This window comes from Lutra lutra, chromosome 8 (genome assembly GCF_902655055.1).
Source record: "Lutra lutra chromosome 8, mLutLut1.2, whole genome shotgun sequence".
NCBI lineage: Eukaryota > Metazoa > Chordata > Mammalia > Carnivora > Mustelidae > Lutra > Lutra lutra.
Genome location: NC_062285.1, coordinates 106,066,931 through 106,087,043, shown reverse-complemented (window position 1 = coordinate 106,087,043; position 20,113 = coordinate 106,066,931). Strand labels below are relative to the sequence as shown.

The following is a 20,113-nucleotide window of genomic DNA, read 5'->3' as shown; positions in this document are numbered from 1 at the left end:
CAGATCAATTACTCTGAAGTTACTTTATCGGGAGGATTTTCTGAGCATGTCATTGAAAACAGATTTATTTTTTCCTTGAGCAGCACCTTCTAACATTTTATAACTTAGTAACTTATTTTGCTTACTGGCTATCTTAGAGCCTCCAACATAATATGAACTCCATAAAGGCATGAATTTTTGCTTGCTTTTATATTGTTTTATTTGTGGTACTTAGATAGTGCCTGGCCAAAAATGGTGTTAAATAAATATTGGTGGAATGAATAGTTGGCTTATCAAACAAGTGGCATGTTTGAAGCAAGAAGATAACCAAGTGTTCAAGTCTCAGCCAAGACGACTACAAGCTCTGGAGTCCAATGAGCTTAACTTTTTTTGCTTGCCAATGTATCTTTGTTATCTGGCATAGTGCCTGGCATATAATAGCTACTTAATAAATATTTTTGAATTCCCGTCTTACAGAGCAGCCCACATTAGTTAACTTTTTATTAAAGCATCACACTTAAGAACTCATTTGAGGGGCTCAGTCAGTTAGCTCCTGCTTTGGGGCTTAGGTCATGATCTCGGGGTCCTGGGATCAAGCCCTGTTCTGGGCTCCCTGCTCAGTGAGGAGTCTGCTTCTCTTCTCCCTCTCCTTTTGCTACTCCCCCCTGCTCATGTTCATCTCTCTCTCAAATAAATAAATAAAATCTTAAGGAAGAAAAAAAAGACTTTCTTAGTGTGACCAGAATCTAATCCGTAGGGCATGTCTAAACCAGGTAAGAAAATACAGTTGTTTGTCCAAGAGGGCACCAAAAAAATTGCTAAAATGTAATGCATATTTCTTATTATCTCTTGGCAAAGAGAGACTACAGAACATAGCAAGATAAGTTTAATAGCATTTGGATAGTGATACACAAACTTGAACAGATGCTATAAGGAATTCCAGTAACTGGAATAGATCACCAAGCCATACCTCACATTCCAAACCTGTCGTTGTTGGAGTTAGCATGTCCAATACAGTGAAGTCTGATGGAGTAATCATTTCTGGACCTATTAGAAATGAAGATATCCTTTCCATTAGTGGAATGGTATCTATCATATAAGGAATTTGCATGCAATAGAAAGTGTGCTAAGGAATTTTATACAGATAATTTCATTTATTCATTGCAAGAACTCCATAAAGTAGGTAACAACACTCTTATCATTTTACAGTTAAGGAAATGAAGGTATAGACAGGTAAGCTAGGAAGTGTAAGGGCCAGAATTCAAACTTGGGATTCTTATTCCAAATCTCAGATTTTTAACCACCATTCTATAAACTTCTTCACTGTCTTGATGGTGTCAACACAATTGTCTGAACAGGTAAAAATACCAGTATCACTGAAGAGTACTCAGGAGTTACAAATTCTATTGCCTTTTAAAAATAAGTAGTGAAGCTAATTTATTTCCTTTGGTGAATTTCTAGAATGTTTTCCTTGCAGGCAGAATGGATGGGGCTTTGAGTCCCATGTGGACCACCAGTGGTGGGTGCAATGAAGAAGGGATCCATAGATAGGGAAGATGTGATTGATAAACACATTTGTAAGGCACCTTCAAAATCTATTGTTAGGACTAAAGTCATATCTAAAATAGTCAAAGTCTGAAGGACCACAGAAGAGCCAAAATGAATGGTTGAAATTTTGTCTAGCTATAATTGGCATCCATTGTTGAGTGGATATTGCCCAAAAATGACTGTATTCATTTCTTGTTGCTATTGTAACAAATTATTACAAATTTCATTGCTTAAAATATCACCAATTTATTATCTTGTGGTCCTGGAAATCAAAGTCCTAAAAATCAAGGTATCAGCAGGGCTGCATTCCTTCTAGAGGCTCCAAGGAAGAATCTGTTTCCTTCCCTTTTCCAAATCTTTGAATTGCCTGACTACTTTGGTTTACGATCCCATTTTCCATCTTCAAAGTCATTGAATTATATCTACAAATTTCTTTCCCTCCCCTTCTCTGATTCTGTCATCCTGTCACCTTCTCTGACTCTAACACTCCTGCCATTCTCTTATCAGGTCCCTTGTTATTATATTGGAAACATATGGATTAATATAGGATAATTCCCCCATTTCAAGACCCTTAACTTATTCACATTTGCAAAGTCCCTTTGCATGTAAGACCATATTCACAAATTCTTGAGATTAAGAGATCGACGTATTTGGAGGGCCATAATTCAGTCTATCACAATGATAGAAGAGAAAACTTACTTTTTCAGTGAAATAAATTCTCTAAGTAATCTTAATTTTGTGCTTATTTTATCATTTCTAATTTACAGAATAAAGAAGAACAAAATTCCCATTCCTTGGTCCTAGGAGCAGTATTCATGTTCTAGAAGATCATATCTTCTAGAAAATGTGAAACAATACAGACCTAAATATTTTTATTGTTATCATCATAATCATTTAAGCCATAGAAGAGGAAACAAAGTTCTAGTCCAAAACAAACACAGAGTCATGGAAAATTCTAATGACTTACAAGGATTATGTATGCCAAGTGGTTAGTCCAGTGCGTGGCAGGTGCTAAATATTTGATAATTGGGATCCAGGAAGAATAGTGGGAATAGTAATCGTTATTGGGAGGTTTATGTATGTCAACTGTACTTCAATTTTTGAAATTTTGTTTATTTAGATAATTGGTTCAGAACATTTTTATTTGTAAAATCTCTTGGAATGGACTCTGAAAGCCATAACCCCTACATAAGGTCACAACACATACCTGCCTTTTTAAGCAGATAGTTTAATTAGAAATACAGTGAAGCTATGATAATATAACAAAAAAAAATAAGTATCTGAACTTTTCTAAAGTATAATCTCAGGAAAAATAATACATTTGTCAAGCCTTACTGTGAACAGATTTATCAAACTCTTTCCTATGCCAAATTTCCTAGAGAGGGAGAGAGTGAGGTATGAGCCAGAATGTCCACTCCAGAGGCTGGGACAGAACAAAAATGGAAGTGCCAAAGGATGACTTCATTTGCATTAGCCTCTCTTCAGAGTCTACTTAGCAACTGCGAATATTTATGCACGATTTAGCGACACCCAAATTCTAAGTTTAAAATGTGAGGGAAGTCCTTGTTATCTGTACTACCGAAATAGAGGAAGCAGTAAACCAAATGATGAAGCTGTTCAGAAAACCTGGCATGCTGAGCCAGTGAACAGCTACGGAATGCAACAAAGTGACTGATGGGTTTTCTAGCCAATGGGTAATACTGATGTCAGTTAGCCGTTATTAAGAGTGCTAAGACTTGGGGCGCCTGGGTGGCTCAGTGGGTTAAAGCCGCTGCCTTCGGCTCAGGTCATGATCCCAGGGTCCTGGGATCGAGCCCCGCATCGGGCTCTCTGCTCAGCAGGGAGCCTGCTTCCCTTCCTCTCTCTCTCTGCCTGCCTCTCTGCCTACTTGTGATCTCTGTCTGTCAAATAAATAAATAAAATATTTAAAAAAAAAAAAAAGAGTGCTAAGACTTAAGTTACATAATGCTAATCTCAGGGTCTCAAATGGTAACAATAGCTGCAAGCATGGGTAGAGATGGCTTACCTGGAGGCACTAATGCAGGTTCTGTGGGAATCAGAGGTATACCTACAAAAAAAAAAAAAAAAAATGAAAACAAAAAGCACAAAGATACACTTCCTTAATCTGCTGTGCTTAAAATGAGGCCCATATATACTTCCAAAAGGATCTTTAGCTTCAAGAAAAATGTTTTGGGAGAGAAAGCACAGGAGGGATGTCAGAGGGAAGATTTATATGTTTTAGAAGTAGAAACAAAAAAAAATGTGGAAAGGATATTAAAGAAGAATCTTATAAAAGTCTGTTGTCTAAAACTTCTGTTTATAACCACTTGCCATCAGTAGAGAAAAAATACTTATGTGTTTCATTTTTCAGGATAAATTAGGAACATTTCCCACTTACAGTCTCCTGGATAAACGCATTTGAGGGTGACCTCATCAAGGATCATATTTTTAGGACAGTAGGGCAAGCATCCTTCAACCCTTTACATAAAAAAAAAGTGAAAAAAGTTTAAATTAAAAAAAAATACTGTATTTAATATATGCAACAAACACATATTCTTCCTGAAAGTCTTCTACTCTATTTGTCAAGCAGTAAGGAGTGCTCCATTTGCTGCCATTCCATCATACTTCATTTTATGAAATCCCAATCCCTAAGGGATGATAAACAGATATCACTCATGATTAATGAAGAATCTGAACACAGAATTTTCAAAGCATATGCTTGTGTTTGGAACACACTAAAGCCATGCTCTATAAATCACTGGAAATGCAGGAGAATCATTTATTGTGATTTTAATCTGTATTTGTTGTACTTTCCACTCTTACACTCCTCCAAATCTCAGTTGATAGAGATGCTTTTTAAATATCCTTGCCTTAAAGACACTGGCAGAACAAAGGAGACATTCGGTGGCTCTCCCTGAGTACTATTAAGCCCTAAATCATTGAAAAGGTATTATGACTCTCCAGGTGGAAGGGATGGAGGTAGAACATGGTTGCTGTTCTAGAACAGGGAGGGGAGGAACAGAAGGGGTGGTTCTCAAGACCCCAAATGTTTGGCAGTGCCCTGGGAGGATATGGTTGTATATAAGCCTATGGATATTGGATTTCAAATTTCAGGATGTTTGGTTTTCTTAAGGATCTCCACTTCTCATGCATGGCACAGAAGGAAAGCAGGGGTTCCAAATTTGAAGGCGCTATGGCTTGAACGTCTTGGGCCAAAGACAAGAGTGGTCATCTGGAATGCTTTTATCTAAGGGAATGAAGTCAATATAAGAAGTGAGGTTACATTTTATTTCTTGTCTAATTGATGCTCAGAGTCCAATTTGTTCTGATTCAAAGAAAATAAATGCAATCTTTTGTGTATAACCAATTAGATTCATACATGCTAGAGAGAATAAACACAAATATTTTTATAAAAAGCCTTGCTTATCTGACTTTCAAATACACTAGAAGTTAGTAATAACATTTTAAATATTTTTAGGCATTTCCAATTTTAGACATTTCCAATATCTGTAGTGAATCTGAATTAAAAATACTCAAAGCCTCTTTCCAGTTCAAGATGAAGATGAACCTGACATTAGGAGTAAGTATTGCCACCAGAGGGCACTAGTTCATGGAAAGAAATCCAGGCAACACTTTTTAAAAAAACAAGAAAAGCTAATTTCTCTTCTAACATGAGACACATTTAGCCATCTCTTGGATACCTCCCTCACAGATGTTTTTTTTTACATAAATAGCTTGGTTTATGTGACCAATTGTTTATTTTATAAAATGAACTTGAATAATAAAACTTCAACTGGTGTATGATATTCCTAGTCTACTCTAAATTTCATCAAACAAAACACAAAAATTAAAGTTACTATATGGATGGAGAGACTAGGGCCAGTAGGTTATCATTAAATTAAATAAACATCAATTTTTTGTGCAACTCAATTGCTTCGTGATTGTTTTATGCAAGTCAAAACCGCAACCACTTAAAATATTTTGCAAAAATCAGTAACTTTTTCCTTTAAAACGCCTTCATAGTTGCACACAGCAGATTCTTCTTTATTTTGTCACACAACTGATCATCTATTCAACTTCTGACTGATAAATAAATGCCTCAGATGTAGACCATTTCTTAGGTATATTACATAAAGGGAAAAACTGTATTTACATATAGGCTCTATGGTATGCTAGTTGGCATCTTTTCTCATAGTTCTATTTCCACTAGATATTTTTGTTTTTAACACTCGCTATGTGCCATAAACTGCAAAAATCTAGAACGAGGATGGTGGCTCTGTGGGGGACTTGGAGAGGGGAGCAGAGGTGTGTTAAAGCCCCAGCTCCAGGGCGGCTTGGTGGCTCAGCTGGTTAAGTAACTGCCTTCGGCTCAGATCATGATCCTGGAGTCCCAGGATAGAGTCCTGCGTCAGGCTCCCTGCACAGGGAGTCTGCTTCTCCCTCTGACCGTTTGCCCTCTCATGATCTCTCTCTGCCTCTCTCAAATAAGTAAATAAAATCTTAAAAAAAAAAAAAAAAGTCCCAGATCTGTACTTGAGTCTCCCTCAGGAGAAATAATTAGGCATCTCGGTGCAGGGCAGAGGGAGAAGCTGAAAGAAAAAAAGAGATGAGAAAGCTTGGGAGAGGCAAAGTTTCATCCTGAATATCTTCTCTGAATCCTAACCGTAAGTTTTGGAATAAGCTACAGACCAAACTACGGAAGCACTGAGCATCTGGGTTCAGCCGCCTAGGAAATCGGTTATACCACAAGAAATAATACGCTACTTCAAACTATAGCTCATTTCCTCCCCTGTGCCTGGGTGGGCGATGCCCTCTGCCCTCTGTCTCCCTTCCTTGCCCAGTTCCCAACTCATTGTGCCCCCCCTTCCCTGTTGTGTCCCTTCCTCCTGAGGGCTACCAGAAGAGGCAGGAAGTAGGTGTGTGAACATGAGAGGTCCAAGTGAATGCTGGCGATGTCTCCTTTTTATATAGAATTAGCTGTTCTTATTTTTAAGAAAATAGAGGGGTGCCTGGGTGGCTAAGATGGTTAAATATCTTCTGCCTTTAGCTCAGGTCATGATCTCCAGGTCCTGGGATAGAGCCCTACTTCGGGCTCCCAGCTCAGCAGAGAATCTGCTCTTCCTCTCCCTTTGCCCCTCCCCCACTTGTGCACGCTCCTTTCTCTCAAATTAATAAATAAAACCTTTTAAAAAAAGAGAGAAAGAAATAGGAATAGAAATACTTCCTTTTCTCTGCTCCCATGGCACTTCATACCCAGTAGAGGTTCAATTCCTGGCCCGAGTGTCTAGAAACTGTGTCATGGAGAGCAAATTGTGTCACCTTCCTGGGCCTCTTTATCTCCCCAACAGTGGGGATAAAGAGATGATCCAATTCACAGCACTCGGCACCGTGTGAGTCACTCTACAAAGACTAGTGTGTTAGTTGTTTTCATTATTGCTTCAGCCCTTTTCCCACTGTATTATCATTATTGGGTTTTGTTTCTGTCCTCTCCCTAAAGACTGGAAAGAAATGCTGTGTCTCGGGCTCCTGGGTGGCTCAGCGGGTTAAGCCGCTGCCTTCGGCTCAGGTCATGATCTCAGGTCCTGGGATCGAGTCCCGCATCGGGCTCTCTGCTCGGCAGGGAGCCTGCTTCCCTTCCTCTCTCTCTGCCTGCCTCTCTGCCTACTTGTGATCTCTGTCTGTCAGGTAAATAAATAAAATCTTAAAAAAAAAAAAAAAAAGTGCTGTGTCTCATTCATGCACGTGCCCAGAACCTTCTGTAGACCCAGTTCTATCACAGAAATGAAGCTCACAGAGGCCTCATGTAAAATGATCCTTTAAAAAATATTCCCTCCTATTATTGTTCCATTTCTTTGTTCTCCTTTACAGCAAAACTCCTTAAAAAGAAAAAAAAAAAAAGAAGAAGAAGAAGAAGCTGTTTATACTCTGTCTCTGTTTTGGCTCTTTGTATTCTCTGTTTGCCAAATTTAATGAACAATTTTGTTCTCAAATTTGATATCCTCAAAACTACATTCCTGACTTTTCCTGCAGATTGCTCCCTACCATGCTCCCTACCTCAATAGATGGCAACTGAGTCACCCCATTAAGTGGAAACATTTAATATTTGAGCAATTTTTACTACAAAAATGGTAATTTCAAATGGTTCTACCTAGAAATTGCTGATGCCTAACCTTGAATCTAACTCCTTTTTCTCTCATGATTGACATTAAATCTGTAAAGCCCATGGCCCTAAGTTCAAAATATATTCATAATCTTCACACTTTTCACAACTTTCAGGGCTAGCAACCTGGTCAAATCCCTTTCACATCTTATCTGAATTACTGACCAGTTCTGCCCTTGTCCTCCGCCTTCCCAACAGTCAGTACAACAGCTAGAGGAAACTTTTTAAACATAAATCAAACCATGTCACTTCTCTGTCCAAAATATACCAGAGCATTGCTCAGAGGAAAAAACAAAGTCCCCACAATGACCACAAGGCCCTATGTGATTTGCATACCACCATGACTCTCCAGTTTCATCTCCTACTTCTTTTAGTTTTGTTAACTTTGTCCCAACTAACTGACTTCCTTGTTTATCTTCACACACACCAGATATATTCCCACCCCAGGACCTTTGCACTGTTCTCAGATCTTTCCCCAGACATTTACATAGCCAATTCTCTTCCTTCCTTTACATCTCTGACACACTACCTCGTTCATGTGTTTTTCTCTGACCACCCTATGTTAATTAGCAAAGACACACATGCCTTATGCTCTCTGTCTCCCTTACTTTCCTTTCTGTTTCTCCACAACACCTATTTCCATCTAACAATATATTGTATTACACATTTATGTTTTCATTGGCTTATTCTCTGCTTTAACCCAACAAAGTGTAAGCAGCATGAGGGGAGATACTTTGTTTCGTTCAGTACTACATCCATATCAGCTAGAATTCCTGCCACATCATAACCCCTCAATAACTACTGCTTGAATACAAGGAAATGAATTCTTTATTAAGTACAGAACACATGCAAATGAGTCTTGAGAATTGTCTTTTACTTTTAAATTTCTAAAAAAAAGAAAAAAGTCTATTGAGAGAAGAATCTGCTAGTGCTGGAAGTTGTGCATTGAATGGTTAAACATGACTTACGGTGGGAGAAATTTACACGCTTGCGCCTCAGGGTCACTGCATGTTTTAAAGCAGGGAGTGGCACAAGGTTCATATCTCCATTCACACATCCTCCGGTAGGGCACTGCTGCCTGTATTTCTGGAGAAATAAGAAAGTCCAGATTGCACATATTTTTAATGTACCGCTTGAAATATAATGATCTATGATAGTAACCCTTCTAGGGTTTGACCCCTCCTTGACCATAATGCTGTAGAAAAGACAGAGCTAGGGAAAAAGACATGGCAATAACTTGGTGATCAAAATAACTCATGGTTAGGTTGAATATTTAAATTTAGTCTATCTTCCAAAGATTTTTAAAACCCAGCAGTTGGAGAAAGCAATGAAAAATTCAAAATCTTTTCCCTTTATGTTCATTGGGTTCTAATGATCTACATGTCATAATACTGAACACTTGTTTGGAATTTTACTTTTTGCAAAGTAATTTTTGTCCATTATTCTATTTTATCCTAGCAAGCCTATTGAGTATTATTTTCATTTTATAAATGAAAAAAAAAATGAGGCTCAGAGGAGCCAAATGACTTGCCAAGTTCAAACAATTAGAAAAATGGCAAGACCAAAGACATGTTTCCTGACATCAAACCTAGGGAGAACATTCCATCCTTGTTCTCACAGAACTTAGAGCATTACCTTATACATGGTAAGAATTATCTGATGACAAAAACAAATGAATGGGCTTTAATAATACATGCTTACAGTTATAAAACCTCCCTGATTGAAGAGTTTTCTTTTACAAATTCTGCTAGTACTCTCTCTTCTCACAACATAGAACAGTCTTTCTGTAGCAGTCCAAAATTATATCTGGAGACGAGAGCTCCATAAAGCAGAAAATTCATGGTAGGGGTTATGTTTCTCAGATTCTGGATACAGAATGGAATTCTAAAGTATGGGTAAGAAAATAAAACTTTTTGGAAGGCATCTGTGCATCTAAAGATTAGAATGGTCATTAGATCTGGGTCACTGGAATTGTGAGTCCTGACAGAGGATTGGTTCTAAGACTAGAGTAGATCCCTAGAGTTTCCTAGTTTTAAGAACTCCACAAAGATCAGTTTCTGAGATTCTAATGATGCCATTGGCAACAGTTGTCCAAAACTTAGGTGGGGCCACTGGGTCTGAGTCTAACTAGACTGGAGGGGAAACAGAGTCTCATAACATTCAACTTTTAAGTAAAGTCAAGTAAAAACATCATATCTGCTCTATAGAATGTAGTATAAACATATCAGTGACTTTTTCTCATGAGTGCAGGAACCCTTTTTAATAGGCAAAAATTTGAAGCTCATCTGAATTCCTAAAATCCAAAGACTATCAAGGTTTGCAGAAATTTATCCACAACAGAAAAGGCAAATGAATGAATGAAACAAATGATAGGTTAAAATGAAGCAATTTGTTTGGGAGATCCAAGGTATATGTTAAGCTCCTAGATTTTGAAAAAACATCAGATGAGGAAGTGAAGATTCCTCTCTGAAATTCAGAAAATTCAATAGCTATAAAACTGTAAGGATTTCTAGAAATAAAACCAGGCTTCTACCGAACCAGGGAAATCTTCCAGAAGTCAATAGAACCAGATACCTTAGTATTCAAAAGACAGAGATAAACGTGCTGCCTTTATCATTAAGAATCAGGTTATTGAGAAGCTGCCTTCTAGGAAAGAAAAAGTACAAGCAGTAGACCCAAGAGATGCGAGGAAGCTCAGTTTCCAAAGTCCAGATAGCCCTAAAAGTAATAACTGGGACCATAATTAAATGTAACATTATTTAAGGCTGTTCTAAACTATCTGCCAATTAATTTATGTGACATAGTAACTCTATAAAGTAGGTATTATTATTTCCCCCATTCTAATTTCACATAAACCAAAGGCAAAGAGGTTAAGAAACTTACTCACTCAACGTCATACCAGCTAGTCTACTTAGACTCGCTTACAAATGACTTAAAATTTTTGATAATTTGCCATCAGGTAAATTATCTATGGATTCTCCTTTTGAAGACCTCAGAAACCATACCTTCTATGCTGAAGCTACTTGAATGTTTGAATTCTTCAGAATCATCATATTTTGATGCTTTGACACTAAAATCTGTGAGGATGATGAAAAAGCCTTTTTTGCTGTATAACTCAAACGCACTGTAACCAGGAATCCAGAGCCCCTGATGGTGGAAAAATGTGGCTCTTCGATGGAAGGCTGAATTTGCCTGCCACAGTTTCAAACTGAGAGTGTCATCATCGTGGACATAGAGAAAGTAGTTTGGCCTTTCGGCAGACTCCAAGGAAACAAGTACCAATGCTGTAAAACATAGAGCAGTGTGTTTGATTTCTGCCTGGGTTCTCGGAGGGAGATCATCAACACCAGCATTGTAAAATGTATTTGCAAAGACAGAACGGCACAACTGCCATATATAATGAATACCATCTCTAAGATTTCAGAGATGAATTCTAATATCTTTAAAAAGAAAATTAATATTTTAATGTAATGTATCGTTAGCTCAAAAACTCCAAATGATCAGTCTTTGCTGAGTTCTATTTTTTAAATAATTTCTCGTGTCCCTCAGAGGACAAAAGAAATACCAACTTAGGACCCCAGCACACAATTTCCTATAAGGAACTAAATGACTGATTGAACACATATTTGTATTTTCAAGCTTTAACATCTTCAAATGCACAGACTCTCCAAATAGCTAAATTGGATGATCTAAAAGAAAGGAAACAGATCAATTTAGGCATGTCATTGCATTACAATATAACTGGGCTCTTAATGGGTAAATAATCTTGCAAGTGATTTTGCGGCATTAAGAAAAAACTATTTGCTCAACATTATTGTCTATTTCCCAATAGACGGTCAAAGGGCTAATGAACAATTATAAAACATTTGAGAAATGTCATCCTTTTTTGTTAAATGCTTGAAAAAGTTTTCCTCATATTTATAAAACCCATGATATAATAAGAGTTTTTTTTAAATAGAGTTTAGGTTTAATTTCTTTGACCTTAATTTTTTAGGTTTTAATTGTTTTAGTTTAAATCCATTAGGATTTCTTTTATTAAAACATCACTTATTATAAATCATAAAATGAAGAGCTCGCTCAAATCCAATGTATAATTCCAAAGGCATTGATTATATCTTAAAACTTGCAAGTCCTTCTGTTGAGCCCTGGAGGATGCAAAGAAGAATAAAAGAAATCTTTTTCAGAGGAAAAGTATGGAAAAAAACACATAAATTGGAACTTCAGACTGTGATAGGGGTTTTCACAGATTAAAAAGAACTAAAGTTTTTTAATAAGAAGAATACAATTCATTCTAACCAGAAAATCACGAGATTTCTCAAAATAGATTTAAAAATTAAGTCTGATTCATTTAATAAATATTTTCTAAGCTCATATAACACCTCATGAGTGATTCTAAGTAGGGCTAGTATAGCACCAACGTAGCCTGATTATCTCCAGTCAGAAGGGGACACTAACCACTAGTTAGAACAGGTGACAAGTGAATAGGACCAGTATAGATCTGCAGATGGAAATCAGTAAATGTGGGACCAGGTACCAGGAAAGACAAGGCCATAAAGGACAACAGACTTTCTAGACTCTGATTTATTTTCTTAATATTTAACTACTTTGATATCAAATCAAAATTTCAAAAATTTCAAATCAAGTCTATCATGGTTACTATGAAAATTTAAATTGTGCTTTATTTAAGACCAAAAATTCAGTCAAATAATTTCAATTCTAATGTATGTATGCTAAGAGATAAACAAAGAAAAGATTTTATATACAGAAGAGATCATTGGTTCATATACCAGTCTCTTATTTTATACCCTTTAGGACACCTAAAAAAATGCCATAAATGTATTAGATCCCCAACTAATAGCTACTACATGAATAAATGAAAAACAATGTAAATGGAAAATGAAATTCCTATTTTCAATTGGAAATTATACTTACATGATGCCTTCTCTTTAAAAAGGCCTGGAGTGATCATAAAATTAAAAAATAAATTGCCATGAATACTACTCCTTGGCAAAGAGAAAATGCTTCTACTGGTCATATTGGCCCCCAGAACAAGGCCACTCTGTCCATAACTTGCCAGCATGTATGGCCCTTCTCCAAGCCCTAGTTAAATGCAGATAAGAGAATTATAAATTGTCACAGGAGTTTTACAAGTATAAATTGGCATTGGAGTTTTACATTTCAAGCTGACATTTCAATGGGATAGATGTTAATAACAAAGAAATACCACAAAAATTATTGTGCACTTAAGTATTTATCTTTGATACAATAAGTGAACTATTAAAAAAACATACTATAACAAATTGGAATATATACATCATATTTAGATTACGTAATTTAAAACATACATATTTCAGATATGTATATATGTTTACATGTATCTGTATAGGTAAAACAGTGCTCCTTAGAAGATTGATTCAAGCTTTCTGGATCTCCGTTTTTCTCACCTAGGTGAAAAAGTTTGTCTAGGTAACTCTCCACTTTAATATTGCATGATTTGAACCTATTCTCAATAAACATAAATTTATCTCTATCTATGGCCAGGGATTTTGAAAGTCTTCTAAAAAATCATCTCTCTCTAATAGGTTGCATTGCATGAAAACAGAAGTCACGGACGTGATCTACGATATTTTTCTGTTTGGGGAATTACTGACAGTGAGGCATGTCTATAAAAAAGAAAATCAGACGAAGCTCAACAAAGATGTTCAAAGTCTTTTCACTTATGCTATTGCTTCTCATGCACTTAACTAGCTCCATATAAAATGGAAAACATTTACTGTAGTAAAAACCTTATTAGTGTAGAGACAAACTTGAAGCTCAACCAGAATAACTTTTCTGCAAACCTTATCTTATGAATTATAGGTAAGTTCATGATATTCAAAAAAATGATGAGTTAGGTTTTGTGATAATAAATTCAGTTTACCTCCAGCCTAATCTCCATGCCAGCCTAATCTCCATGATTAATATAACTGAGAGACTATAAAACTTTGAAGTTTCTTCTGAATCATCAAAATTAGATTACATAATTATCACCTGTATGCTTGACATAGGTGTGTGTGTATTTTCTGTTATAGGTTATGTAAAATATTAATATGTATGTGGCAAGTGCTATATAAAAGATCAATCCAGTTGCTGTCAGTGAATTTCTCATTCCTTCTTTCCTCTAATTTTTATCTCAAGAACAATTTTTCTCACCAAGGCCACTCTAAAGATGGAGGTGGGGGAAAATATCTAAAGAAATCAGAGGGTTAGGATTTTTTTTTCCTCTTTCAGGACTGAAGATCAGGTTTGGGGGAAGGGAGAAATTAGACTGGAGTCAAAAGTATTTGAAGCAAAAAAGGGGACCAAGAACCAAAATTTCCTTCATGAAGACCTAAAGAAGAGGCAAGGACCCAGGATAAGTTATCTTCAAGTGTTGACTCCTCCACGGACTGGAGACACCTCACCAGTGAGCACCTGGGGACTCTTAAAAACCATGAGAGAAAGAGTTTTACCAGGAATTTGAACAACTTGAGTAGAGGTGGAGACTTGAAGACAATTGCTCCCACCAAGATGGAACTGAGCAGATACAGTGGAGAATCTCTCCATGAGCCCACAGCATGGCCTCCCCATTGCTCTCACAAATATACACAGTGCACAGTGTTTATGAGCCCAAATCTACAAGAACCAAAGAAAGCTCTATCTTAGTCTCCACTATTTGCTGGCTCATTTTCGAAGAGAGATAACAGCAACATAAACTTCCCAGATACAAATGTATTTCATTTTATAAATATGTTGGTTTGTACAAATATGTAAATAATGTATAAATTAGTAGATAAGTATGTAAATCACAATGAGATATAATTCAAAATGAAGAAGACATATAAAACTACAACTTGATGGACTGAAGCACCCTAATGAACATTCGATATAAGAATAAGGGAAATGGGGCACCTGGGTGCTTCAGTGGGTTAAAGCCTCTGCCTTCAGCTCAGGTCATGATCTCAGGGTCCTGGGATCGAGCCCCGCATCGGGCTCTCTGCTCAGCGGGGAGCCTGCTTCCCTTCCTCTCTCTCTCTGCCTGCCTCTCTGCCTACTTGTGATCTCTGTCAAATAAATAAATAAAAATCTTTAAAAAAATAAAATTAAAAAAAAAAGAATAAGGGAAATGAATTAGACAACCAAACAAAATCTTCTCTCGTCCACAGCATGAGTTCTTTACTAACAGCAACCTGAAGAGATAATTTTCACCTGAAAAATCCATTTGTATAAAAATTGAAAGCTTCTGAATTGTCTCCCAGTTGATTGATATCTTGTATTTGGATACTCATGCATTTTCACTAGCAATTAAGACAAAAATCATTGACTTTATCGTTAATTTTCTTTAGGGAGAGTATAATTTCACCACCTACTGAAAGCAATCATTTCCTTCAGTGATTATTTAAACGCAATATTAGGCATATCCTGGCTAATAAAATCACTCTGAGCTTAAAACTTGCACAACAATTTTTAGTGGAATATTGAAGTCCTTGCTCACTGACAGCAATCACAATAATAAAATCTTTCTTTGTATTTTTAGCAAATGCCATAAAAATGAATATGAAGATGTTACATGCAGCCTTTGCATTAAAGATTACTGAAATAATATCAATGGTAACCTCTGAATTCTCCTATTTTATTTTTATTTTCCTCTTACAGAATCACAATTATTTACTTCTGCATTAGCTTGAAATATTAATAAGTATGTTGATAACACAGTGCCTGGTATGTACTAAATAAAGGAAGAAATATATCAGTGCTGAATATCCTAAGAAAACTAAGTAGGTTTAAAATATCTATAAAATTAGTTGGGGTGAAACCTATTAAAAATATTCATTTAAGCAATTTTCTTTTTATAACTAGTATCCACAATCTCAATTCTATATTCCCCTTCAATCATCTATCTTCAATGCATTATTTTTGCAAACTCGTACTCTCCTTGCCCAGTTAATGCTTTTGCCTATTATTTTGATCATAGGAAACAGATTCCCCTGTCACTCCACTGAATCAATCAGTGTCCCACAGAGGCTAAACGCCCCCTGTTCGTCCTCTGAATATTATAGATGACACCAGAGGAAGTGGTTTGAAGAATCCTAGAACACATCAGAAAAAAGAACCATCACTAGTAGTGCAGCGGACTTGTTGAGAGAAAGCAAAATATATCAAGAAGCAAAAGGTAGAAATTCAATATTCATGGAAAATTCTGCTTTGGGATCCAAAGGACGACAGAAGAAATGCCAGAAAGTACAAAGGCACCGATGGAGATTTTTACAGCAGAACTGTGGGAGGCAAGCATTCTTAAATGAAGAAGTTACTGGAGCAATTTTTTTTCAAACTGATGTCTGTGTACATTGTGTAGAGCGCATGATAACAGTGTGTGGTGATCTTTCTGAGTTTGGGGTTCGTTAACCATACTCAGGGCAGTGCAGCATGGAGGTCAAGCTCTTTGGTTCTGAATCAGATTGCTTACAAATCTCAGTTTACTACATTTTTGACTAAGTGACTTTGACTAAGTTATTTTAACCCCTCTGGTCCTCAGTTTCCTCCTCTATAAAGTGTTAATAGTAATACCTTACAGACATATTTTGAAGCTTAAATTATATGATATACATAAAATAGTTAAAAATAAACGCTATTATTTATAGGGAATCAGTCTCAATTTCAGCATGACATCTAAAGGATTGATGTAGAATGTGTCTGTGTGTGCGCACACGCATGTGCACTCGCACGCACATGTATGTGAACCTCTCAACAGGAGATATTTTTGGTTTATATTTTCTTTAACTACCACCGAATTTTTTTTAATGTTGGGTTTTTTTTTCCATCAAACTTCCATAAATGTAACAGAAACAACCAAAAACTAAAATGTCAATTTTCTTTTTAATCCATCATCTCTATTTCTCTAAAATGATCTGGCTTTCTTTGGGTATTTATAGCTGACAGATTTCTCCCTAGCTCAGTAAGGCACCAAAAATGCTTTTGATTAGTTGCTTGGGGTTTTTGTAATGGCCCAGTGTCCCTTAAACTATTACTCTAATTTATCCCATCATGAGTCCAGAATTTGTCCAGTCACGGACAAAATGACCACTGAACACTGTCCTGGATCATCTTACTTGTTTGAATTAGGTTTAAGTGGCTACGCCGTCCTCAATAAGCAGGTTTGATCTTAAAGCAGGCTCTAATTCTGCCATTATCTGGCATTTTCACTGAGGATGTAACACTCTGTTTCTTCTTATGTCAATTTCTTAGTTTTAGGTAGCACCTCCTCTTATTATCATTAAATCAACAAGTTCTCATTCTGATAATATGTAATTATTTTTACCTACAATGATGGCAAAATAAATTCCTTACATGCTTATCATCATAATAATTGTTTGATATCTATGACATAATGTTTGACTAATGTTTATATTTATACAAAATGGTAAAAGATAAGCATTTGGTATATGTCTTTCATCCTTTTTGCCTAAAAATTTAGCTATCTTCACTCATTAAATTCATTCATGTAATACAAAAACCACTTATTGAGGGCCTCCTAAATGCTGAAAACTTAGTTACACACTTTTTATTTTACAGGAAATAAATTTTAACTCAAATACTTAGAAATTTAGATAAATTTTAGAAAGTAAAGCTGTTCATTGAGTTATGTACTGAATTATGAACTATTGTCCCCACATTGTTGAAAAACTCTTACTCTGAAAATACATCCCACAGAATGGCTATAGTAATAATCTTTATTTAAATATCACATACCTTCATTGTAATATTCACAGTCAAGAGCTAAAAAAAAAAAAAAAGAATAAATATTGAACTCTATAAAGGTCTAACCCCTTATCTGAAAGTATGCAAAATATTGCTGTATGTTTATCGGTGAACAAGTGAAAGAACACAGAATTACATCATTATTTAGGAACTTCCTCTGAGCAAAGAGGATTCTTTAAGAGTGATGTGTTGAAAAATTAAATTTTGTAAGACTATAAGTAGACAAATATATCTGCCTACTTAGAAATGGGAACTCAAAGTGTTAAAATCTTTAGATGACTTGCCATCTATATAAGTAAATGAAAAGTTTAAAGACTCAAATCTGTTTCTTATAATCAGAACAGGGAAATTTCACAGCTGTAAGGGGAATGAAGTCATAAACAATTTGAGGATGGTATACAATTTATAGTTCGAATGTCAAACTGACAACAGTCAAACAGAATAGGAAATTTTACCTTGATGTTTATTTTTATAAACCCTTTAGCTGTACTACAGTTTATCTGCATTGTCAAAGGAACAGAAAGTTTAGTTATCTTAAATTCTGTTTGCATGAATTGCATGGTATTTGTTCTGTGATAGGACAAATTAATCTCCTTATAAGTTTCCAAGCTGGTGATGATGTTCTCACTAGGGTACTCACGACAAAGAGTGGATGACCTCCAGTGAACAGATACCCCTTCCTGACAACATTTGTATGCGTAAGCTGCCACGCTTGTGCATAAACATTCACAGTCCCCGCCAAGATTACAGTTACACGTGTCTTCATGGCAGTTTTTGGCAAAAGAAGTAACATCGATCTGAAAATGAAATGAAAATGAGTTCATTTCAATAAGTACTAACCACAACTGATTAAAATTCAAACTTCTAAAAGAAAAAGAACTGGTAGGTTTTCAAAATTTGGTATTATCAACTTAACACTGCCACCTAGAGTTCTCAACATCTCAAACCTCTATAGGGACCAAAGGAGAAAGGGATTTATTAGGCAAATGTAAAATCGAAGAACCAGCAAAACAGATAATGGGTCTAACAAAAAATGTGATTTCAATAACTTCAATATAATCATATTTTGCTATTTCGTACAATCTCATTGTTTATTAACATATTCACATGGAATTAAAAGAATGTTCTATCACCAATTGTACTTTTTAGTGATTTTTATGAATACCTGAAGCCATTTTCTTAAACTATGGAGGCTTAAAATTATTATGTTGGGAAGGCATTTAAAAATTTAAATTACTCCATTTTGGCATATGCTTTTAAGACCCTTTTAAACGTGCCACTACTAATACTTTTAAACTATACATTGGGTTGAGGATAAGATGCTATGCAGCAATGTTCTCTAAATAAAAACAAAAATTTTTGGCTTTGACCAATCATTTCTGGCTTTGAGGATGTATTAAAATGCTTCATAAAGTAGAACAGAATATTACAATAAATATGTACAAATGTATGCTGTTAAATAAGATGAATTGAGGGAGAAAGTAAATCAACTAAATGCATCACTTCTACCAACAAACAAACTACCAAATTTGTCTTCCCGACAATGGCTAGATAGTCCACCTGAAAAGCCAACAGTTGGTTAAATTCTTTGTCCTGTTCATCTCAGTATCACAGCTACAGAAATACCCATGTAAATATGAAAGTTTTATAAAGTGTTCATTTACCACATTGCGACAAGGAGCAAAAACATCGCTGTACAAAATGGAGCACTCTTTCTTGGCATAAGGAAATTTGTTTTGATGTGCCTCACAGGGTTTAAATAATTCACTTGGGGTTTCACACTGTTGAAGAGAAATAAGGGAGAAGAGAAAGTTTTCAAAGGGGTGACTTCTGAGGCTGAAACCAGAGTAAACTATTCTGACTCCGTCATTACAATCACATCTCATATATTCTCGTTCCTTTAGACAAGTTTTACCTAAAGCATCTGTGTTCAGCCAACTCAATAGTATGTATTACTTTTTGAAAACAATTAAACATACTATTAAAATTCTGGCGATATTAGAGAGTAGAGGTAAATGGTTTTAAATTTGTCTCAAATGCAGTCATTAAAAAATTATGTGAGCAATTGATTCTCTTTCCTTTCATTTTCAGGACATTCATTTCCATTTTCTTCTGAGTTTCTTCCTAATTCAATGGCTGCTACTTCCCCATTCTTCTGCCCCCTCCCTTTTGTGCAAAGCTTGATCCTCAAACCTCTATTTTTCTCATTCTGTACACTTCTTATGGCTTCAACAACCTGCATATTCTAGTAACTGCCAAATCTGTATTTCCAGCCCAAATATCTTTCCTGAATCTCAAAACTGGACATCTCCACATAAATTTCACTGTAGCTTCTCTCTCCATGCATCCTAGCCTGTTCTTATCTCTACACAATTGTCCTGGCCCACTTTCCTCCACTATCTCCTCTCCTTTTTGCCCTTCCTCAGGGAAGAGTATCAGCAACTACCCAGTAAGTCAGAAAGGTATGAGACTTTATTGAATTCTCCAGATTCTCCTAAATGCAACCTTTCAACAGATGCTGATGATATTAATCTTTAATGCCTCCGAAATTTGTATAGTTTTCTAAATCTTCACTGACTTAACATTACCAGCGGGATTATAAGAGCCTCCTAACTACTTTAGGGGCTTAGATCCTAGCGCTCATAGCTT

At 36.0% G+C, this 20,113-nt stretch overlaps 1 protein-coding gene across 2 annotated transcripts in view; it reads right to left on the bottom strand.

Annotated features, from left to right (window-relative positions):
• OTOGL (otogelin like) overlaps positions 1-20,113 on the bottom strand; it is a 130,778-nt gene that overhangs the window by 33,552 nt on the left and 77,113 nt on the right. For both annotated transcript variants that reach the window (XM_047741446.1, XM_047741447.1), the window contains 10 exons: positions 19,129-19,245; positions 18,105-18,261; positions 17,456-17,482; positions 12,620-12,787; positions 10,693-10,971; positions 8,656-8,773; positions 3,926-4,005; positions 3,522-3,595; position 2,097; positions 950-1,020 (listed from right to left, as the gene is read on the bottom strand). In XM_047741446.1, coding sequence (XP_047597402.1) covers positions 950-1,020; position 2,097; positions 3,522-3,595; positions 3,926-4,005; positions 8,656-8,773; positions 10,693-10,971; positions 12,620-12,787; positions 17,456-17,482; positions 18,105-18,261; positions 19,129-19,245 — 1,092 coding nt within the window. The remainder of the gene's footprint in view (positions 1-949; positions 1,021-2,096; positions 2,098-3,521; positions 3,596-3,925; positions 4,006-8,655; positions 8,774-10,692; positions 10,972-12,619; positions 12,788-17,455; positions 17,483-18,104; positions 18,262-19,128; positions 19,246-20,113) is intronic.